The following is a 25390-nucleotide window of genomic DNA, read 5'->3' as shown; positions in this document are numbered from 1 at the left end:
CAGTTTTGTGCGTATATTTATTTATTAACAAAACGAGATTTTTACAACTTGTATAAAGTACTGTAATACTTATGGTCCTTCGTTGGTCAAATTTCAATGAAATTCACAGGTACCTTCATTTTCTTGAATAGTTATGGAGGTAGCTGGAAAAATACATTTTTATACTTTTGTGACAGTCAAAAAATTTAACATTTATACTAGCACCAAACAATGATTATCATAATTAAACAAAGTATATTGAAATCACACATTTGGCACGTTTTACAATACAAATGCATTTTCATTCTTTATAATAAATCTAGGTAAGTAATAAACAAAACAGAAACCTTTGAAATAAAGAAACATTACATATTTAAACAGTTTGTGTGATATTTGATACATTTTAAAGTTATTTTAACGACAAGAAAAGTATTTTTTATTAAGTATTTCATTTTAAAAGATTCTTGGATTCTAAGAGTAGGTAGTACCTCTTTTCAGATTTTTTTAAAGCAAATGCTTCGAGAATATCCTAGCATATAATTATGAGCACCAAAAATATTATATAGTATATACAATTTTATTCATAAATATCCTCCCATATGTTAAAAATTAATTATTTTAAGTACTATCAAATACTGTTACTTTAAGGCACGCGTTGTTTATTATTATAACTTATGCATAATGCAATTTATTATTGTCTGTAAGTACATTGTTGAAATATAATATTTTACAAGACGGGTTTTTTTTATTTGACTTACATTTTAGGCCATGATGGTTTAGTTAATTATATTATAAGTAATTTATATTGATTAATTCGAGAAACCATTCGATAATTTTACTTATTTTTATAAATATAGTGTTATAATTGATTTTGAAAAAATCTAATTGGTCCGTTTTCTATAACTAAATTATAAAAGGAATGAACTGATAACTAATATTCTAAAATACATAATACTAAATTGATATTTAACTGCATTTCTAAATATCAATTATTTTAGAGACTACTAAAGAACCAATATGGAAATATAAAATATGTTATATTAATTATGTGGACTCGCTAAAGCATCAAATACTCTAAATTTCTTATAAAATAAACTTACATAAATAGTTATTTTACTGCTTGTCCTTGAAGAACAAATACCTTACAACTTAAACATACTTAATTATATTATTTATTAAATTTAATCATACAGTCACACTTACGAAGAATTTACAACAAAAAAACATACTTAACTACAATTTTAATTAAATACATAAGTAACTTTCAAACATTTTCCGGTTACTTAGCTTATGTCAGCGGAAAATATTCAAATCTAGGATTAATTATTCTTGTCATTTTACAAATAAATATGGATTTAGTAAGAATAATTGCCTACTTGTTATCATAGAAAAAATCTGACATACTTAATTATTAATTTAATATAATATTTTTATTTTGTAAATGTTATCAATTTCATAAGAACGAAGGCGTTTACACACATTTTTACACATGTCATACATTAAATTATAATACATTCTAAACAAATTACATACAACAAACTCAACAATTTAATCACAAATCAACCTCTTACATATTACTAAATACTTATTATAATAATAACCTTCATCTAGTCTCTGGAGGTCTTTCCATCTGAAAAATAAATAATAAAAAGATTAGCAAGTTTATGTATTATCAGTATCTGCTTTGAAAAGATTCGAAGGATGTAACATTTCGAAACATGGTTTTGTCTAATCTCTACTATACATTTTTTCTATAACAGCTAGAAGCTGTTTGAATATTAATTAATTTTTAGGGTTCCGTACTTCGGAAGGAAAGAAAACGAAACATTTAAAAGTTTCACTAACGAATCACTATGATAATAATAATATACAGGGTGTAATCGTTAAGTGTGCACAGGCGATTATTCCGTAACTATTACAGATATCAAAAAACTTTAAACTGATATCGAAAGTACTTAACCTAATGAGTAAAATGGCCATAATAAATTTTTAAAAATAATACGAGAAATATCTAAAAAATTAACTTTAAGCCCTCCCATACATTTAGTATGAGATATGAATATCCCATGTACATGGGTTGATCCAAAAGTAATGATAATCAATATTAAACAAGGTCATTACAGTTAAAATAATTATGTATTTCTCTAGATAGTCTTCTAACTAGATAATACTTCGATATTTTTTTTCCTTAACTTAGAAAAAAAAAACTTTGACTTCATCTACAAAAACCCCTCAAAATCGGGCATCACTTCGCTGTCGTCTTAAAATTTCTTATATCGACGGTGTTTCTTGTGCCGAGGTAAGAGATAGAATTAACTAGGAGCTAGATCTTACAAACAGGGTGGGTGTTCAAGCATTTTCAATGCCGATTTTTGATTGGCAGCCATCGCAACTGACGCTTTGTGATCTGGTGCGTTGTCTTGGTGAACCAACATTCAAGACCGAAGTTTGCCATGTCTCTTTTTCTTACTAACCTACCCGCAATCTTTTAATTTGGTCTGTGTAGTAAGAGCCCTGTGTAGTAGTGGCTACCTTCTTAAAATATTCCACATTTCTTCAGCGTCCCAAAAAACTACGGCTTTAATCTATCCCACTAATTTTCACTTTGAAAATCTTCACCGTCACTTTGGAAGCTCGCATCCAGGCCATTGATTGTTTCTTGGTTTCAGCATAAACATGGTGAACCCAGTTAACGCCCATGGTCACAAATCGTGACAAAAAATTATCCTGATCTCATTAAAAATTTAGAAATTCACCCTCTAAATGTCGAATCGTTGTTTCTTCTTTTCGTCGGGAAACATTCTGGCTCGCACTGTTCACATTAAAATTAATGTTAATACTTGGAAACGTGGCCTGTAGATATAATTTTTTTGTGATAACTTAGTGATTACATGAGCAAGCATAAAACATTTATTTTATATTTTTATGTGCACAGGAAATACCCAATTATCATTACTTTTGGATCAACCTATACATTTAATATGAAAGATTTTAGCTTTTTTTTTGTTTTTTTGGTTTTCTGCTTTAATTACTTCGCAAATTTGGAGGGAAGTTCATTTAGAAACTGTAAATAGACCTCCTCATTGTATTGCACAATAAGGACGTCACTTCGAAAATCTACTATGAATACAAAATGTATGGGAAATAAATTGTATGGGAGCGTTTAATGTAACATTTTTGGTTATTTCTCGTTTTATTTTTAAAAATTTATTATGGCCATTTTACTCATTAGGTTAAGTACTTTCGATATCAGTTTAAAGTTTTTTGATATCTGCAATAGTTACGGAATAATCGCTTGTGCACACTTAACGATTACACCCTGTATACTAGTAAGTTAACATAAGTGAAGTCCCGTGTCCCCGTAGTGGGGTAAGGGGCAGATGCATTATTCATACATCTGTTTCACTGATCGATTTTCTTTAGGGACAAGTAGGTGATCAGCCTTCTGTGTCCTGCCAGACCGACACATTTTTTTTCTTCGTCTCCACCGGGAATCGAACCCAGGACCCCTCGGTTCTACGCTCACGCGTCAACCACTGTACCAAGGAGGCGGTCAAGTTAACATAAAGTGACCCAAAATTCACTGTAATAAATATTATATCGTTGTTTTCTGATAACAACGCTGAACGCAGATATATTTATCGTTTGCCGTAGAACCTACAAATTGAAAATGTTAAATTTAGTTGAATACTTCACAATGTTGTTGGCATGTTGATACTAACTACATAAGCTAACTACCAATTGCTAATCATAAAATGTGTAAATCTCGAGTTTTTTAAATATTACCATAAAATCAGGCAAGTATGTTTGTCCGTCGATTTCTTCTACATATTTTTAGTGTATAGCTTAATTACACCTTACCTTATTAGCAATCCTGCCCAAAATAAGCGGAGAAGAAGGAGCAGGGGAGTCTATCTCCTTCACAGCCAATTTTCTTCTAATTTCCCCCGCTTTTTCTATACATTCTGGTGGCAACCACCTCCATATAACTGGGGTAAATAATTCTGCGTCCATTTTGGTATCATCTCTTTTGTCAAAAAACCAGCCAACTATAGCCCCTACTGTTAGTGTAGCGAGGAGGCCAAGAGGAGCTATCCAGTGATAGGATATCCGGAATAGGGGGAAAATTGTTTCTGGATCCTGTAGATAATAAATTGTTTATTTGGAGTATTTGTGAGTAAATTACTTTAGGGCCGATTTTTCAATGCTTGGATAAAACTTATCCGTCCAATAAAGTATTACACGATTATATTAAAATGTCACGTAAACTGTCAAATACGGGCACTTAGAATACGTTTTTAAAATGGTAGTTTTATACATTATTCGACGAATAAGTTTTATCCAAGCATTGAAAAATCGGCCCTTAATAACAATAGTTTCTGCTTCCTTATTGAACTAATTACAATGTGGTTATATATTACCAATCGTTATTTGCAAAGTGAATAAGAAGCAAACATATGACAATCATAAATATCTACGGACTCTGACGCAAAATAATAAAAATATCCATACTAATTGAGTAACCAAATCTAACATGCCTATCATTCTTAGTTAACTTGGTTTGTTTAAACTTATTTTTAAATTTGAAAGATTTACAAGAAGAGTCTGCAAGGGCAAGCAACGGTAATTTATAGATTGTTAAGTATTTATAATAGAAAAATAAAATATCTTACAATATTAGTATTTTCCATAACAATCGACGCGTTTCTAGCGCACGCCGCATCAAATTGTAGCGGTGGAGCGCGTAATCCTGCTGCTGCTGCTGCTTGCGTGCCCAGAGATGTTACACCTGTATGCAAATATGGATTGTAAGTGTATGGGGATAGGTGCTATATTCCTTTGGATACATTTATTTGATATTTAGTTCTATAGCATTGAAATGTTCTAAAAATGTTTTTTTAAGGAATAGAAAAATATCAATATCGCGGTGGCATTCAAAACCACATCTAAATTTGTTTGAGGGAATTTTCTTTATTCTTTAGTATGTTGATGCGCGATGTTCTGTATAAGTACAATGTGTTTTTTGCGGTGTATTCTATACAGTGTATTCTATGAAATGTGTTCTATACCATATGTTCTATGCAATCTGTTCTATACAGTGTGTTCCATAGAGAGTGTTCCGTCCAGTGTGTTCCGTCCAGTGTGTACTATACAGTGTGTTCCGTACAGTGTGTTCCGTACAGTGTGTTCCGTACAGTGTGTTCCGTACAGTGTATACTATACAATGTGTTCTCAATAGTTTGCATTGTACCAAATGCTCTATAATGTACGAGATCACTACGTATTGATAAGGCCGCCAAGTTAGTTGTACTCTGTTTTTTTAGCTGTAAGTAATTCTAAGGTTTTCCTGTTTGTACAACTAATAAAGTGTTAAATAAATAAAAAAAATGTGTGGTTTTATGAAACCACGGTAAAAGTGAAACTGTTGGAACGATTCCGAACACTGCTTTGTGTAGCGCATGTCGCGTGACGGTCGGCTGCCGAGTAGGTATACCTACTCGGCAGCCGCGATACACGCGACATGCGCTACACAGACCAAAAAGTTTGAGACGATGAAATAAAAGTTTCACTTTAATAAATAAATGTACCGTCAAATGTGGCTACTTGACCTTTACTTGGCAACTTGACCACACCTTCCGTTTAACAACAAAATATCAAATTTTGTAGAATTGAAAGCAAATTGACCTAACGTATCGATGTTGGTAGGTTTTTAAAATATAAATTGGCAACATATTTTAATTTTAAAGCGGTAACGCTGTTGGTTCTCGCAATATAACGTATCGAAGTGTGACTGTGACTAAGGATCTTTTGCCGGTGTCAGTATTATTATGTTTGTAGAGCTTAAACTGCACATCTCAGGTGAGTACAGTTTTGATATGTTGTGTAATAAACCCTAGAGATTGATTTTACAGTGGGAACTATCCAATTTTAGGCTCATCTGTCGAAATATTTGCTTGGGCATTGATGCCTCAGGTTAGGTCAAGTTGCCATTGACCGCTGCGTGGCAACTTGACCGTCGCCTAGGGTTGACACAAAAAATAACGTGATTGCATTTTTTCCTTTTTTTAACTGTTTCGAGTTTTGCATAGTAAAATCAATAAATTTGCTGCAAATTTCGGACAATCCAGATACTTATACTCTCTTTGATGACAACGATTTAGCATATTTCTAATGAAAAATAAATGTTTCCTTACCTATTAATAAATACCTATAAGTATTAAGTAATATACATATACATATGTATTAAATTTAGTTTAATAAATAAATAGTTCAATAAAATTTGTGTCTTGTTTGTGACAACCCTATCCGACATGTAACGCTTTGTATGAAATCATTACAAATCCCGTGGCAACTTGACCAGGTAGCCAGAGCCTAACAGTTTATTGTAAAGCTTCGGGCTGCAATATTTAAAAAGTCGAAGACTTAAAAAGTAATAGCAACTTAGCCTAAAACAAGAATGTTAAGCATCTACCTATGAAAACTGATGTGCAAGGTCAAGATACCACATCAGTGTCAACTTGACCTGTATTATGTTTATTTGTAAATAATGTCGGATTCAATATATTTTAAAGAAATACCTAGTAAAAGTGAATGATGAAATCATTCATGACATGAACAAATCATAAAATGTTAATAAAAGTTAAACATAAATAAGTTAGGTAAGAAAAAGTAAAAAAATGTGGTCAAGTAGCCACATTTGACCGGTACTACATTACAATATACTATAGTCGAGCCAATTTAATAGGCAACATTTGACGTCTATCAATTTTATCTTCAAAGAGAGGTAACCTGCTTAAAAACATCGATTAAAAGTGAATTAATCGATACGGATTTGAAACATTTGTAAATCGAATTTATTAATTTATGATGATTTTTGTTCACAAGTAATCAATGCATTCGATTCTAGATGTCAGATCTCGATTTTTAGAAGTAACATCTCTGGTATTTAAAAAGAAAAAAGGTTTATTGACACAAAATTGTAGCGACGTCAGTTCTTCAATTCAGAAATTGTTTATTATGTTTAGAATGGTTCATCAGTAAAATGAAATCTTAAAATTACTTGTATCGGTCATTATTATTATAAATATGTAATCGTTATTGAAAAAAGTTAAGTAAATGTGCAGAACTAACAGAAAGAAATATCATGTTATTCTATGTTGTCGTTACTAGGTTACGTTGTTGAATTTTGTTGAACTGTCAAATGTTGCCTATTAAAATGGCTTTACTATACATACCAGCAAGTAATGCCCCAGCGATCCCACCCGCAAGTGCACCCTTCGGCCCGACCCACCAGCAGCACATGCCCAGTGTGAATATACCGCACGTCGCACTTGCTGCTATGGCTGATAGGGCTGTTGCCACACCTGGTAGAAATATTAACAATTAATAATGCAAATAGATCATGTCTTGAGTTTCGAGTAGGAAAAAAGACCGGATAGGAGGATAGGATGTGGACTGCCGTCAGAAGTTAAGACTGTATTTGAACTTTTAAACTATTTAATTTGTTGAAGCGATTGCGATGATCGAGTGTGAAAGCACGTCATTGACATTTCATCAATTTTTTCCCCTAAAAATTGTGGCTCACTGCTATAGAAAATTTTCACATGAAAAACTATTGATATTAGAAAACACTTTTATTTATCAACGACTTATTTATAAAATCCCCCCCCCCCCCCACTCACCCAGCACGCCGCCCAGCTGCTGGATGACGACCAGCATGAGCACCGCCACGAGCGCCAGCACGGCGGTCACGGCGCGCGCCAGCACGCCCTCCACCAGCGGCCGGAACCGCACCTTCAGCCACCCGTGCAGCAGATCCTCCACTACCACTAGCGCACACGCGTTTAGCACCGCTGATAGCGAACTGGGACAAAAAAATTGGTCGTCTGTAAAGTCGGTTACTGACGATAGTTGAACGTGACAACGTCTGATTGTGCTTCTTTGTCGCTCGTTCCGCGCTCTCGCTTCCACTTCAAGCCTTACATGGAACGCCTCCGAGCGAGGTAACGCCGCATGAGTCATGTTTTTTCGTGCGTGCAGCCGGCTCTATCGAATTATAAGACGTTGTCACGTCAAAAAAGACGTGTGGCACTCGGGGACTGCCGCGGTAAAGCTATTGCATGCTATGCCTTCAAGCCACACCTCCGTGCCCGTCGGAGTGGGGAGCGTGAGGTTTTTCGTTACAGAATTTCTGGATTCGGTCCCCGCGCTCAAGGCCCGCGATAGAAGCTATGCAATAGCTTAATAAATGAAAAAGTAAATGTTAAGTACCTATTGTAAAAAGTATTTTGGAAACTTTGTCAAAAGAACGCATAAGTAGCGCGCGTCAGAGCGCTAACCTGAGGCCGCCGCGCCGACGCGCCTGATGCACCGTCAAATAGAGCACCAACGCTGTGATGCGCGCTTAGTATGCATTCTAGCAGACAAAGCCTTAAATTGGATCACTACTTGGGGACATTTTATTTAAATGGGATGATTTTAATATAAAATTGAGATCGAACTTCAATCTCTTAAACCTCAAAGCACAAAAAAAGTATCTTTAAAAACTATAACTTTTAAATTAACACTCACCTCAACCCAGCTCCAAAGACGCCAGCTAGAAAGACCCCTGCCAACCCCGGCAGCTTCTGCGTCTTCGACACATAAGTAACAAAAGCTGGTAGAAGTCTATCATCCACCAATGGCGCCCCCCGGGGGTCACAACCCCCTTGCACCCAGGCCGTCCAAGCAGCCAACCCACACCATACACAGAGGCTGATTGCGAACATTGCGCCTATGCAGAATATTCCTAACGCGCTGGAATTCGAAAAATCATGTGTGAATCATATTAAAGACAGTTAATTTTACCCGACTACGAAATATGGAGGGTTATGTTTTTCAAGTGAATGTATTCTTTGGCACGCCTTATTGCCCAAACTGCTGCCAGTAGAAATCGACACTAAAAAACCCTAAATTCGCAAAGCACGATGTAGTTCTGAATTTTTGGTATGTTGTTTGGATCAGTTAGGGTGATGTAAATCCCAATTTGCAACTTCGAAAAAGTTGTGCTCGCTGCGCACCACGTGATAAACTGCGAAAATTTTGGACTTTTTTCACTTTTTGCTCTAAAAGTCATAAACTATGCGTTTCCGACAAGTATCATTCAGTACATAAATTAAGGTTATTAAATTTGCAACAATTTAAGCCTAATTACAGCTCTCTAAACCGTATAACGACTAAACTGTGGCCATTCGAAGATGGTTCATTTTTCCCGAAATATTGAAATTTTTAGTTTTGCTCCCGTTTGAAGCAAAATATTGGCAAAAACCGCTCGTTCTATGAGAAGGTCGTATAATAAAGTTGTAGTGCATTTAATTTTCTTTCATTAGAGCATAGAACAAAGTCTTAGAGTCTTTTTTAAATCCTCAGAACCCAAAAATGTCCCGGAGTGCATATATTCCTATCTTTCTAATAACAGGGAAGAATGCCAGTTTTCCTTGAATGAACTCATTGATCAAATCAAAGGCGAATACAAACCTGACATCAGAACTGTCAAAACACACCCCCAGAATCACTTTGGCGAGTGCAGCTTCTTAGTTAAACATTTAATTTGCGTATAATCTTTTTCCTACTTTCCCAAATTTTGTAATTTTGTTTTTTAGTTTTTACCTATCCTGCAAATGAAAAAGTATTATCCTTTTTATGATTTTATATGCCCTCAGTTTCAATTCTTTAAAAATCTATTTCTACCTTCTTTTTGTTTTTCAGATATTGTGAGTGAACTATTTGTCTCACAGACTTTGTTCTATGCTCTAATGAAAGAAAATTAAATGCACTACAACTTTATTATACGACCTTCTCATAGAACGAGCGGTTTTTGCCAATATTTTGGTTCAAACGGGAGCAAAACTAAAAATTTGAAATTTTCGGGAAAAACTGACTATCTTTGAAAGGCCACAGCTTAGTTGTTATAAGGTTTAGAGAGCTGCGGTTAGGCTTAAATTGTTGCAAATTTAATTAGCTTTGTAATTTTGTTAATTACCTATCCTGCAAATGAAAAAGTATTATCCTTTTTATGATTTTATATGCCCTCAGTTTCAATTCTTTAAAAATCTATTGCACGCCTCATAAGCGAAGCGTTGAGGTGGGTACTACTGTCACTTCGCGCAAAACATCTGATTTTTCAAACTTAAAATGTCTTTATGTATCATACATTGCACTTGTAAGATAATACATACACACACATATTAAGAAAAAACACTATTTTTAACGTTCATGATATTTTTGATGTCATTTTTGTTATTTAAACTAGTTAAAAAACAGTTTAAAAAAGTTCTGTCTTGGACGTCCGTGTGTCTGTATGTGCGGATCCTTTTTCTTGTTAACACGATAGCGACCGAAATACTTTACTAATCGAGTCTTTTTTTTTCTCTTACGCTTGAGTATGCTCAGGAATAGAACCCTTTCATTTTTCAGGGTCTGATTCGATGTGGTTTAATTGTTATTAAATAAACAAAAATAATAATTTTTAAATATTTATTAAAAAAAATTATGAGGTGTGCACTTTTGGATTTTCCAAATTATTTCTACCTTCTTTTTGATTTTCAGATATTGTGAGTGAACTATTTGTCTCACAGACTTTGTTCTATGCTCTAATGAAAGAAAATTAAATGCACTACAACTTTATTATACGACCTTCTCATAGAACGAGCGGTTTTTGCCAATATTTTGTTTCAAACGGGAGCAAAACTAAAAATTTCAATATTTCGGGAAAAATGAACCATCTTCGAATGGCCACAGTTTAGTCGTTATACGGTTTAGAGAGCTGTAATTAGGCTTAAATTGTTGCAAATTTAATAACCTTAATTTATGTACTGAATGATACTTGTCGGAAACGCATAGTTTATGACTTTTAGAGCAAAAAGTGAAAAAAGTCCAAAATTTTCGCAGTTTATTATTTGCGTATAATCTTCTTTCCTACTTTCCCAAATTTTGTAATTTTGTTAATTACCTATCCTGCAAATGAAAAAGTATTATCCTTTTTATGATTATATGCTCTCAATTTCAATTCTTTAAAAATCTATTTCTACCTTCTTTTTGTTTTTCAGATATTGTGTGTGAACTATTTGTCTCACAGACTTTGTTCTATGCTCTAATGAAAGAAAATTAAATGCACTACAACTTTATTCTACGAACTTCTCATAGAACGAGTGGTTTTTGCCAATATTTTGCTTCAAACGGGAGCAAAACTAAAAATTTCAATATTTCGAGAAAAATGAACCATCTTCGAATGGCCACAGTTTAGTCGTTATACGGTTTAGAGAGCTGTAATTAGGCTTAAATTGTTGCAAATTTAATAACCTTAATTTGTGTACTAAATGATACTTGTCGGAAACGCATAGTTTATGACTTTTAGAGCAAAAAGTGAAAAAAGTCCAAAATTTTCGCAGTTTATCATGTGGTGCGCAGCGAGCACAACTTTTTCGAAGTTGCAAATTGGGATTTACATCACCCTAACTGATCCAAACAACATACCAAAAATTCAAATCTACATCGTGCTTTGCGAATTTAATGTTAATTTCCACTGGCCTATAAGGTTTTACGAAGTACTTAATCATAATAGGATTGGTCAGTGGGCGAAATTCGACCTCATTCTTACAACTCTCACCCGCGTGCCACTACACGTGTCGCGGTGAAATATACATACATTGTACATCGACGTATGATTTAAATCGTGATACGTAAAGGAAATCCTATCAAATACGTTAGAGAAATGACCCTCAGTATACATGGACATGCCCAAGACATGCCATATCTACTGTGTTTGTAAATCAATGATTAAAACCCATTTTTTCCTTGTGTATTGCTTAGCAATATCAAATTGAAATTTCGACTCATGATGTTCGCACATCATCAACAATAATGGTTAAAGATTAATATAGTTAATAGTTGCTATATTGGAATATTCCAACAGCATTACTTACAATCAAGAGGTTGTTTGATCAAAAAAGATAAATGTCTTACCAATGGAGTAAAACAAAACAAATTCATAAAGCCTATAAGTGGTAAGAAGTTTTATAGTGCATTAACATTTCAATACAGTGGAGGAATAGTGTACCTAGGAACTATACTGTGACCTTCGTGTATATTGCATATGGTTATCCTGAAAAGTATATAGGTACACGCAAAAGTCAAAAACTTACGCAATCGCCTTCCTCTTAGTGGGCAGAGAGATATACCGTTGCACCATAGTTTGGTTGACGGAATTGAAGCAGGTCCAATACAAGAAACCGCCAACAATCGCGCCCCATCCCGTTTGACGCTCGTAGGGGGAGAAACTCCAGCTAAACGCAAAATATTAAAGTATAAAACAATAATTATTCAAATTGTATGTGTCCTGCATTGCAATCTACAATCAGTTGTATAAAAATGCAGTTAGATTTGAAGATTTAAATTTCTATATCGATTTTCACTTAGACCAGAAAAGTGACAACTTGGACAGATTTTTAAATAATTCCAGTTTTTCGCTTTTACTGAGCCTCATCACGTAGAATCTTATTAATCTTTTCTGTTCTTATTTTCATAACATTTATTTTCACTTTGAAACATTTCTGACACTGCCCCAAAATACAAGAACTGGTTAGAAACACCGGGACAAAAGGTTGGAAATATCGGAATACTGTGGATTCTAGACTAGAAAAGCCTCGTGGCCTTTCTAGTCTAGAATCCACAGACAATTTCTAGAAAAACCTTACTCACTTGGACAAATGCAGTCTCCCCGAAACATCAGCGGTATCAATGACAGTGGCTATCCCCCCCACCGCCAGCGTACCGGCTGTCCCCATCAGCACTATGCCGATGAACATTATCCCGGTTTGTACGGAGTCCGTCCATACCACCGCGCGGAGACCTCCCTACACCAATAATATATGTAAATCTTATGTTCTAAGATCTATAGGAACTTAGATTTATCTATAGGATATCCCTATCTAATACATATATGTATATAACATTCTCGTGTCGCGGTGTTTAAAGTTATAGTTCTCCAAAATGGCTTGACCGATACTCGTGAAATTTTCTTCACTCTGAGGTAAGAGTAATTCAAGACAGCGTTTTCCGGGTCAGTTAACATTTAATAATATAACAATAACATGTTCCTGTTCCACGTCTATTTAAACTTTAACGATCGGACTTTTTAAAGATGTCCTACTTCCAGAAGCTTTTCCATACGAGATACATCTTTATATAGAACTTGGAAGAGGCATTATTTTTAGAAGGGACCAATTAACTTGAAATAGTCTCGGTCAGCACGGTTAAAAACTGCATTTTAACTTTTAAAAACGAGAAATTTTACAGAATCTATATAAACTAAGGCGGTGTTCCGTGTTAGGTACATGAAAATAAAGAAGAGCAATTTAGGATTTTGGAATACATGAAATCTGTCTCACCAAAGTATATTATATGAGAGACGAATAAAACTTAACGATAGGTACCTATACATTCTTTTCTCACAATATCAAAAATTACAAATATGTTGCTGGCCTTTTAGGGAGATATAAATAAAAACGCATAACTATATCGATAACTCCAATGTCATTACCGTGGTGCGGTACATATGGCCCAAATTTTTTGCTCACCATGAGTACAACCTTGTTTTTATTCTCGAATACCTTGACCCAATGAAAATTGAAGTCTGATGTGGTATACACATATTATTAATACGCAGGTTAAAAATAACTAACATCATATTGATGAAACTAAACACGTTCAGGCCAAAAAGACAAAGGAAATTATTCCTTACGACTTCATAAAACAAATGAAGTATTAACAATACCATTACAAAGATAATGTGATTTTTCAATCTGAGCATAATGTGGCATAAGTTAAAATATCACCCAACAAAAATAAATATATATTTTTTGCATCTTATCGAAAAATCATTGATGTCAGCGATGAGCGAATTCAGTAAGTTTCTATACTTGTAAAGATTCATTTCATAAGTTTTAATAAGAAGATGGAAATTTGCCATACTTTTTGTCATACATTCGTAATAATTTGCATAGATATTTTATATAAATATATACTTACTAATGCAGTATAAAGGCCGCATATTAATACCATCGCTCCGCCCACGGCGAAAACATTGAACCCTGTCACTGAAAATTAATTGCCATATTAAATTAATAGAAACATTCCTAAATGTGGGTATTAAAAAAACAATATATCAACCAAAAACCAAAAATATATGTCTAGATAGAGCAAGAAGATTATTTAAATTAGTGCAACAATATAATTGTTAGGGACAACCCGAATGTTCGTGACATTTGAAGTTAGGTACTACAAATACCTAGTACTAAAAAGCTCACTAATTTAAAAATATAATATTATGCTTTATCAAAAAAAACAAAAACTGCTTGAGTATGATTATATTTATACATATGGATAAAAAATCAATGACCTTACATTGGTTAAATGCCAAAGCTGGAACATATATCACCATCGGCAGAAACAGCACCTATGGACAAAATGATATATAAATATATTTTGCATTGATAGATTAACCTAACGACCTTACTAAATACTCTTCAGCGGTAAATATAAGAAGAATAATTTTCTAAGAATATTTTTATCTTAGTTGTAGATAAGACAAGGACATCTGGATAATCTAATTTCTTAGAATATCCTTTTGAATAGATCACTAAAATTTGTTTTTAAATAACTCTTTTCAAAAAATAAACTGCATTTATTACGTCATAACATGCTGTGAAAAAAATGCACTTAAGTAAATACTCATTACAAAAGTAAATAATTTCTTTTATTGATATACTAATTAATTGATTTCAAAGTAAAAAAAATACACATATAATTGTGTATGCTTATATTAGGAGGATTAACAATGTTAATCGGATACAAAATATGTAATGACCTTTAGTTACTTTGACATTGTTAAGGACACTGTATAACGATCTTGCATCGTAAATTATTTCTTGAAGTCAAGTAATCATGACTGATGGTAATCTATCTGATTATAACAAGGCAAAGTTGATATAAGCATACACAATAATGTGTGGCTGAGTGGCTCTAGTCACATGGAAAGGAAGTTCCGAATTATAAATCATAGGTTTTAAAGAGCCTATAATTATTTGCTCTACATTATAAATTATATTTCATACGTTGTTTAATTTGCGCAAGGTGTAGAAAATTTAAATATGTTTTTTCAACATTTAAAAAAGTTGCCTACACATTATACCTCAACGTTACATTATATCTCTAGGGTTGTTATAAATGTGAAACTTCATAGGAAGTTTAGTAAGCTCGATACTTGTGAGCCGTACAAAACCATAACAGGCCTATTTGCTTTATTAATAAAAATTATCGTCAGACATAAAACGAGAGGAAAATCATCGATTTAATTTGAATTTACTTTTGTACCGGTAAAGAAAAATGTAAAATCAACGAAACTATTAGGCAATATGAATCACAACTACTCCCTAAATAATTCCATCAACATTTGCAGCTAACATCCTCTAATAATATGTACCTACTTTAAAACTTCCGCATAGTACAAAACACTAGACAAACAATAATTATGACGTATTGGACAGTATGCGGTCAATTGGATCATTACAGTACTCGCCCACGTTGCGTCTAACGTGATGTGCTGATTTTGCTTTCAAATACTCAATTGATAGATCATAGATGTTGCTATTGTTTTGTTGCAATTGCTATATTCATACTGCACAAGTTATTTTATATAAACCTAGTGGGTTGTACATACATATTAGGAAAAACCCACTAGGTACCCAATGCAAGATATAGGTACAAATATTATTTAAGTTCAAAGAGTACCTAGGTATAGCTTTATTCAAAACTAGGTGCGCTCCGCGGTTTCACCGGCGTGGCTCCGCTCCTGTTGGTCTTAGCGTTATGATATATGTATATAGCCTTCCTCGATGAATGGGCTATCTAACACCGAAAGAATTTTTCAAATCGGACCAGTTCCTGAGATTAGCGCGTTCGAACAAACAAACAAAGAAACTCTTCAGCTTTATAATATTAGTATAGGCAATCGCATAGAAATTAAATTCAGTACTTTGAAATTATAATGATTTAACCACCACGCTAGAAAGCGTCATTATTAGCATACTCTTTCTTAATACTCCAGAACTGAGAAGTAACTTATATAAAGCAGAAAAATTAAATTCTCGAATTTTGCAATCTTTCGTTTTATTGCAATCATAAAATTGCAATATCCAATTCTTTATTTGTATAAAGATTGCTCGTAAATGACGATTGCTAATCTCATGCTTCAACAATGTTTATCGATCATGGGCTATGATTAACAACTATTTTTGTAATTATTGTAAGGAGACTTCTTTATTTTCCTCTTATTATAAACAAGTTATTGAAGATGCTTCGAAAAGAAAATCCCATAAAATATATCCATTTCTTTGCATAGATTCATAAATTATAGAATATACCTACAGCTCTTTTACGCTTACACTCTATTCTCTATACTTTTTATTTTTATTACTACGTCAGTCGCTCCTAATAATAGATATTAAATGATAACAATGAATATCACGAGACACTAAATCCCTGAATAAATACAACGCACGGCTTAATTAGCCTTTCTAATAATAGTAAATCATTAAAATAACAATCTTGACATAATTTTTATACAAAAAAAAATCGTGACGAAGTTTTAGACACCTGCGTCCTATGCCTAACTACCTACCTACCTACCTACCTATACTACACCTTACCGAGGTACTACGTGCTAATACCTAAAACCACAAACAATTTTTCCATTAATTTTATTTTTCTAACATTAACTTTCATTTCATTTTATAAAAATACCTACATAAAATCGTAAAAAATCATTATTTCTTTTAACTATGTTTAATTCTTTTAAGTCCATAGATCGATAACCAAACAATTAGTTGTTTGTGTGACGTCAATGAGCAAAGTCCACTACTGAAGAAGCGAATGACCCACGTTATTGTAAAATGAATTGCTGATTACGTCTTATTACCTCAAATAACCTGGCACGGATACATTTACATGCAAATTACATATGTTTTAATGGTGCTAACCTACTAACATGATATTGTCGGGTTATGTAATTTTGAGTTTATATAATTCGTAGATGTGGACGTTAAAATATAGTTGTAGAGGCTGCAAACTAAACTTGTTCTTAGCTATAAAAATTCACAATACAATAAAATAAGAAGTTATTACTTATCCATTATTGTTAATGTTTCCGTTAACTATATTTTAGTATCAAATATTAGGTTTTTTGCTGTGCATATAAGTTTGAAAATTATTACACGTCAAATATTAATTCTAGAGCGAGGTTTTTCCCAACAAAATATTTATGAGACGTGCATACAAAAATAAATAAAACAAAAAATAATACGTACTTCGTCCAAAAGAAACAAAATAGATGCAACGGCTCGCACATGTCGATTAAAACGCAACTGTAGATACTGAAATAAAACAAATGCGTGAGTAAATATAATTGCATGCACATGAAATAAGGAAAATAAATATATCAATAAATTGAAGGTAAAACTTAAAGAATATCATGTACAAAGTGATAGGTACATGCTATTTACTTGAAATAGTTATAAGCTTATAAAATACAACGTAACATCTTGCAAACATAACTAATGCAAAAGTGCTTGTAAATGAAGTATTCAATAAGCACAGATGCAATTTTTTATAATTAAAAGTAGATTAAGGAAGTAGAAACGTTTAGAATGGCCTTTGCTATTTATTAAAAACTATTTAATTTATAAATCTACTGCTATACATAAAGGTAAACATTTCCTGAAACATCAATAACTTTGCCATTCCACCTACACAAAACTAGACCTTTGTTTCGTTAGATATTAAGACATTTTCTCTATATGAGCTATTAGAACATTGACCCCTGACCGTCATCACCGCATGCGCAATGAACAAGATATGTGACTGGATTGGATCACTGCCCAATCCATCTATTTGCTATCAATACTGCGCACACAATTCATGAGAGTAAGGACGAAGTCATAATCGTCAAGACAGTACCAAAATATTGAGTATTGACACCTCTGACATCGAAAATGTTATAGAATATAGGTACAAGTTTTGTTCAAATTACATTAATACAAAGTACCTATGTTTATTCCTGGGTGTAAATAATTTATATTGTTTTCCAGGAAAATAATGTTTATAATATTAGTTGAAAAATAAAACTATAAACAAACTTCTCTACAGAGAATTATCATCACAACTTATATATTATCTGTAGTAACTACTAAGTAGTAACATGACCAAAATAATCATTCGGATTATTGACAATACAAAATCCTACATTTTCCTCAACTATTATCAACGCACTTAAAAAAAGACATCTATCGATGACATAATTGTTGATCAAGTTCGAAATAAGATCATGATGGATGACGAGGATAACATAATGGTAAGTGATTTTGTTATGATAACCCCCAAACGTTGCAATTGATGTGCAGATAAGATAGCAAATGACATAATCCATCTAATATTTTTAAACAAACTATCCTCGTGTATTAAACACGGAAGAAATTGCATATAGATAACACATGTTACATAATAAAGAATACAGTCCAGAGATATAATAAATTGTAACTTGGTAACGGCTCTACAATAACATTTAATGTCAACATAGTTTTATGAATCAATGTAAAGTTAAACACTGAGTGCTAAGTTAAACTGATCTCGTATCTTTATTTAATAAGTACCTACTTCATAAAGGTACTAAAAAAGTAAAAAAAAGTAACTAAAAATAGGTGTAGGTACATGATGTAAAATCAACAAATGACGTGATGTACATAATTAGAAATATTAAATACAGCCTGCGTAAGTACATAAGCAATTATTTTTGACGTAGCTGTAGGTATATTATGATGTGAGGCTAATCATGAAATAACTCAAATAAGCTTATATTCACAATTAAAAAAAAACATGAATTGCTCTTTTCTAAGGCGAAATCGAAATAAAGGAACACTTAAATTAAGTATAGTGAAATTTATTTATACAGCCAGAACACTGATCATGAACTTAGAAGAACCTCTTAGAATACTTTACCTCATAAGAAGACGATAACCTCAAAGTGCAGAATACTGGCAGATACACGGTAGCAACAACAAAGCAGCTGAGACACACACCAACAATCACCAGCCAATACTGGGTACCATAGTTGTATATCTCTGCTGGAGTACCCAGGATAGTGACTCCTGATACGTAACTGCAACAAGGAGTTTAACTGTACATTTGTTAACAGACTCCATGTAAAATGTGCCTTTTTCGGGGGACTCCCCAAAACTTTTATCTCATCTTTTTTTTATCTACACTGAGTATCTTACAATGGTCACAGATTTTCGCATGTTGCAAGAGTATAAGAAACAATTAAGTTTGAATTTATACCACGATGCTATTTTTAAAATAATGTGGCGTACAATTTTTCAGATTAGTCTTAACAATATTATTATTACGTCCATTTCGTTTTTTTTTAGAATTAAGAACATTTAAATGAGTTCGTTATTCATAATAAATTATTGATTAAACGATTTTCTAATGATATTTTGAATATAGCGTCATTATGATGCATTTCTTGCGTCATTTCATAATGATTTACATTACAATGTCTTAGGGCGCGGGCACACGATGCGTTGCGGCGCCGCACCGCAAAGATTTCACCGTGTCAGTGGGCACACGAGCGGTGCGGCGCCGTAACGTTTTTATGTCGCAGCGGCGTCGTAGCAGCGTTGCACAGCGTGTCCTTCCTTGTGACGCAAAACAACTGAGCGGTGCCGCTCCGACGTCGCACCGCATTCACCCCTCCCCGCCTCGTCTTGGTGGTTACAAGTCCGGTGCGGCGCCGGAGCGCATCGTGTGACATGCCACAGATATTTCTATGTAAGACGACGCAGCGACACCGCTCCGGCGCCGCACCGCCGCCGCAACGCATCGTGTGCCCCCGCTCTTAGAGAGTTGTCATTATCATTACAAAACATTTGTATCTATGTGCAAACTGCAAAGTAATTATTTTACGTTTTACAGTTAACTTAAAATTAGTTCACAATAGTATTTACTTATAATCTAAATTGAAAGCCCATAGAAATTAACTTCAGCTAAATTTACAACAAAAAAGTTTACAACAGTATAGAAAATCTTAGTTCGACAATTACCTGGCTATCAGCGACATGGCCACTGGGAACGTGGACATAGATTTGCCTCCCAGCAAATAGTCTTTCAGATCTACAATTGCTTTGGACCGTGAGCCAACAGCACTGTACCATATACCACCAGCACAGGAGAAAGCACATAGCACGCCAAAAGCCACATAGTCACCCACGCCGAAACCTCCCTCGGTCATTGTGAACCCCATTTTGGATCTGGAAGAATAATTATCATTTAACCTTTAAACAGCGGTAGAAGAATGCTAAAACAAATAAAGCACTGGTAGAAATCTGTCTTATTAATATACTAGCAATTTGCAAATTAAAATCTATTTTTAAATTAAAGAAACAAACTTTCCTTTTCCTATTTGCATTGAGTAGCATAACTTTATTCTTTACGGAACCGATTTATGCGACTATCTAGACGGCTCAAGTAGTTTTGATCATAAAGAAGTGTTTTATGCTCAAAACTTTTGTTTTTTTTTATAAAAGGATGTAGGTATGCATACAAGTAGTAACTACTCATTTAAGTTAAAGAATGATGATTCCAAAATTTAATATTCACGACATTTAAATTACTCAATGAATATAATTACATCGCAATTACAATAAAATTTTTAATTTATACATAGCTTACTGCACATCCGCAATTAATATTATTTAGGTATTGTTTATTTTTTTTTATTTTAACTAATTTCCGTCACCAATTTAATATATGTACTTCAAAATCATCTAACTATCGACTGTTGGAAGCAGCTATTAGAAAACAATCAACCTTCCTTCTGATTCGCACGAGACTCCAATAGTTCAATATTCAATACATTTTACTGCAGATTCACGACACACGATATTATCTATGATTAAATCTTAAAAGATATGAACTTGACCTCGACGAGTCCAAAGTACGTATCTTTTTATAGAACAAATTTACACTGAACAATGAAGACAATATGCTGTTGACATAGAATTACATCAACATTCTATGGATAAACTTCCATTATTACCCACGCTTTTATAGTTATAATAAAAATTGTCTGAATGTAACTACAATAATGATGACACACATTTTACATGACATATTTGCAATTAGTATTGTAATAACTTCCGCCACCAATAACTGGCTCTGATTAAAAATATAGTTAAAATAATGTAACTTGTTTCATTCATGTGTTAATTCTTTAAACACTCGTTTGTGTCTAAGGAAAATATAAAACATTTGTATTTACATAAAGGTTACAGCACTCAAAACGCGTATTAACAACAACAAAATTGTTGTACCTACCATCAAAACAAGTCCTTTGAGTCCATGACTAAAGAAAAATTTTCCAATCAATATACGAACACAGGCCGTTAATTCGAATTAGTTAGAGTAAATCTTCCTTTTGTAACACACGTGTGGTAAAAATATAGATATCACTTATGTATAGTAACTTGAATGTATTGTATGTAGGAGCTATTTTATTCTCATTCATATTTAAAAGCCGATTTCCTTGAAAATCCAAATGTAAATATAGGAATTATTGCAATTTTGATTTATGTATAATGTAAGTAACAGGTAAAATTTAAATATACCTATATTCAAAGTATCAATGTTAAATTCTTGAAACAAATTGTATTTATTTTATAAATTTAAAAGAAAAGATTTTTTGTCTAATTTTTTACAGGTTATTAGTTAATCATACAGATTAATTTATAAATCTACATAGATTACATAACGATAGAACTCAATACTCTATTTTTAAAAGATATTGCAGTAATAATAATTGCCTTTAAGCAGTAATAATTATTGCGTGTAAGCAGTAATAATTATTGCCTTTATTTTATCTCGATTTCAAATGAATCTATTTGAGTGTTTTTTTTTCGAAACTTTTATACATACGTCGATATGAATTACATATTGGAAATAGCAGCAGTCGTTTAGCAGGAGCATAGTAAAAATTAGCAATAGAGAAGCAGGATAGTAAAAATTATCTCAGCCTAAATTGAAGCGAAAAACTTATTTTCCATCTCACGCAGGAGACTGAACGTGTTTGTACAGTCAAGGGATGTGTATTTTTTTTTGGTATACCGTTATCAAAACTTTAGAAATCGCACAACATGACTTCAAATGTAGATTATGAGCACCATATAAGTAAAATTTGAAAAGCATACCTATTCGCAACACGAATATGTACCTAATGATAATTTTTAACAATAAATAATTAATCATTAGAGGTTATACGAAGACATGCAGTCGCAAAAACTTTACTTTGTATTCAATATACCTACTTACACAAATAAAAAGAAATTAAGCTGCATAATGTTATGCTACTCTGAGATGAAATATTTAATTTTAAAGTAGGCCGCTGCATACGTGACGGGAAAATACCTCGGACGGGACGTGAGCGGGACGGGCACGTGATTGCCTCGTTCACAACGGGAACGTGGTGCAAACGCATACGCACCGTGACGTGATTCTGATCTAACGTGCTAGTGTTGTGAACAACGAAAGATGGATTTATAATAGTTTAATTAATAATATATTTAAGATTATTTATAATATTTAAATTTATAATAGCTGCTATAATTTTGTAATGGGATCTAGTTTTGTGTAATATAAAATTATTTATTGTAATTTACAATATATTTGCATGCTCAATTACGAGCCAGAATGTTTAAGAGTCTATGTAATATGTACCTGCCTAACATCTTTGTAATCTACATTCTGCAAATAAAATTATTTTGGCATTTTACGTAATTCAGAACACGATGAAGTGTCACAGGAATCATCATAGGTAAAAAGGACTATAGTTAGGAATACCACAATATTATATTCATTAAAATAACACTAACCGTTTTCACTGAATGATAATTCCACAGCAACTTTACGCCATAAATAATTTTTATATTTTGTGTCTAAATATTGTGGGTTCGCTATACTATACAACGCTGGATATGAGCGAACACATTCGATTAGTTTTTCGTCGTCCATTTTCGATACTTGGAAGGCGTCACTACTAATCTCTCCGGCACGAACGGAGCGACTGTGCATACGTAGCGAAATCACGGACGGGACGGGGCACGTGCGGGACGGGACGTGCTAAACATCGTCGGCGACGATATTTTTCCCGTCCACGTTCCCGTCCCGTCGATGTTCCCGTGACATATGCGTATTTGGATACATTTTGTATGCAACGATGTTTCCAAAACTTCCCGTCACGTCCCGTCCGGGTAAAATCCCGTCACGTATGCAGCGGCCTTAATCTGTATTCGCGCGATTTTTAATACGTACTACTAGTTACGTTACGTTATACGTACACTATATATGGAATTGTGATGAAAATTGGTTACAGCATTGTACCAGTTTCAGATTTCCTAATAAAATTAAAAATTTTATATTACTTTCCACCGGACCGGATGAAAATGAAGAATAGACAAACTGATTACCGAAGCCGTGTGCGATGTGTTATGTAGTACGTGTAGCTGTGCTGTGAGTTCTTGTGAGTGTCATTGCAACTCCGAGAAAAAATAAACGATTTGATTTTGTTAACCAAAATTCTTGTTTGGCAGATGGTTTATGCTTATAGGTGGTAATAGGTAGGTAGGTGTAATTGGATTAAATTAAAACCAAATACCTACCTACCTAGTTAATAAAAGTGTTGTTTTGAAATATTTTTATATTATTATTTCAAGCAACAGGTGAATAAATTACACTAAGTACATGCCTACTCCTACATAATATACCTATAGTACCTATAAAAGGTATGTATATGTTTTACATGAGCTGTAAGCTTTGCAGCTGGTTGGTATAACTATGGCGAAAAATTAACTACGTTATAGGTATGTATTAAATATAATACCTAATCAATAAATCACGAATATTATAAAAAAATGAATTTGCAGATATACCTATCATAATATAAAGCGGTCCCATTTCTATTCTATAAAACCAAACAGCCTAGAAAACCAACAACGATAAACAACATAATATTATAATCTAGTAGATAATTATATAAAAATGAAACCCGTTTCGCGTTGTCACGGCATCACCATGTGTACGGCTGAACCGATTTCGATAATTCTTTTTTTAATGTTTGTGGAAGTCCAAGGATGGTTCTTATGTAGAGAAAGCGTAAATATGTACCACGGGCGAAGCCGGGGCGGAGCGCTAGTCATATTATAATTCTTTTTTATTTCTAGATCATTACTAGCCTTCACTGTTATTTTAATACATGAAGATAAATATTAATATTTTCTTCGTATGCATAACAAACAAACATGAAGGTCAAAAAGAATAAATGTCTAGAAATCCTCTCGACTTTTAATTTGAAACTAGTTTTTTCGCATACCAATGTGTGTTTATCGTGAATATTTATTGTTTGAATTTATGAATTAGAGAAAATAAGAATTTATAGCAAATCTTCTTTCATTTTAAAAAATGTGTGTCAATTCAATTTGTCAATACCTTTGTAATTTTATTATTTATCAACACGATTTACAACAGATGCGGAAGTAGACGGTGAATTCTTCACATAAATGGTGTTTTGCCAATGATGCGAGGGCACATGCATGTATCGGCACATCGGCACACAACAATGTCAACTAGTCGATACATTTAAACTACTTTCACTCCACATCAGAAACACAACTTTTATCGCGGGAACTTAAATATTATGAGATACAACACGGCATTTCACATTCAAATTTCTATAAAAACTGCTCAAATTTCCCGCGTCCATAAGTCACTGATTAAAATGTCAATTGTCAATGTCACTTCATCGTTTCACTTCACTATAATGTCATACAAAATTATCACTCGCGAAATTTTCAGATACGATGCCACAGTGTGCTTTAAATAATTAAATAAAATCGTTGCAAGTTGTTGTATCGACTCATAAAGTCATGTATTAAAGATTATTACTTGCTTCCACGTTTTTTTAAATAATTACATTGTGACCTGTATTGTGACACACACATCGATAACCAGCTGTTTAATAAAACACCGTATACAATTCACTGTTCACAATTCACATCCGAGATTCGACAATCGCGTATAATAACGCCATCTATGGAAACTCATACAAAACTTCCGAGATTTTGAACTGTTTTATCGACATACGTATAAAACGCGGTAAAAGTTTAATTATTGAACTCTATAGTAATAAAACGATAACATAAATGAATTAAACATAAAATTATGTATATTATTTGTACTTTTTTTATTTTGAATTAATGAAAAAAATATAATA

General features: G+C 33.2%; 1 protein-coding gene across 2 annotated transcripts; it reads right to left on the bottom strand.

The window, feature by feature from the left end:
* Nucleotides 1-25115, bottom strand: LOC149490699 (sodium-coupled monocarboxylate transporter 1-like). 2 transcript variants are annotated; one of them, XM_089707645.1, is made up of 14 exons: nt 24607-25115; nt 20172-20378; nt 19069-19228; nt 17382-17447; nt 14422-14473; nt 14047-14114; nt 12718-12872; nt 12162-12302; nt 8551-8775; nt 7662-7843; nt 7215-7343; nt 4653-4768; nt 3834-4119; nt 1-1593 (listed from the first exon to the last, which is right to left on the bottom strand). In XM_089707645.1, coding segments are annotated over exons 2-14 (1782 nt in total). In that variant the 5' UTR covers nt 20372-20378; nt 24607-25115; the 3' UTR covers nt 1-1591. The 2 variants fall into 2 exon arrangements, with proteins under 2 accessions (XP_089563771.1, XP_089563766.1); XM_089707640.1 differs by having other exon boundaries at nt 1-1609; nt 3841-4119.
* Nucleotides 25116-25390: the final 275 nt, after the last annotated feature.

Source organism: Colias philodice, chromosome 2 (genome assembly GCF_061535455.1).
Source record: "Colias philodice isolate Cphi_HAF_F1 chromosome 2, ilColPhil1 Martin Lab GWU primary, whole genome shotgun sequence".
Taxonomy (NCBI): domain Eukaryota; kingdom Metazoa; phylum Arthropoda; class Insecta; order Lepidoptera; family Pieridae; genus Colias; species Colias philodice.
Note: the sequence above shows the minus strand (reverse complement) of the source record. Positions and strands in the feature narration are given on the sequence as shown.

What these genes read in the sequence shown, in the direction of transcription:
- LOC149490699 (XM_089707640.1), bottom strand. Translation starts at nt 20,371, where the DNA reads ATGGGGTTCACAATGACCGAGGGAGGTTTCGGCGTGGGTGACTATGTG. An exon ending in ACTAAGAGGAAGGCGATTGC is followed by an intron (nt 8,776 to 12,161) that starts GTAAGTTTTTGA and finishes TTCGAATTCCAG; the next exon opens with CGCGTTAGGAATATTCTGCA. An exon ending in GTCTTTGGAGCTGGGTTGAG is followed by an intron (nt 7,844 to 8,550) that starts GTGAGTGTTAAT and finishes TTTTTGTCCCAG; the next exon opens with TTCGCTATCAGCGGTGCTAA.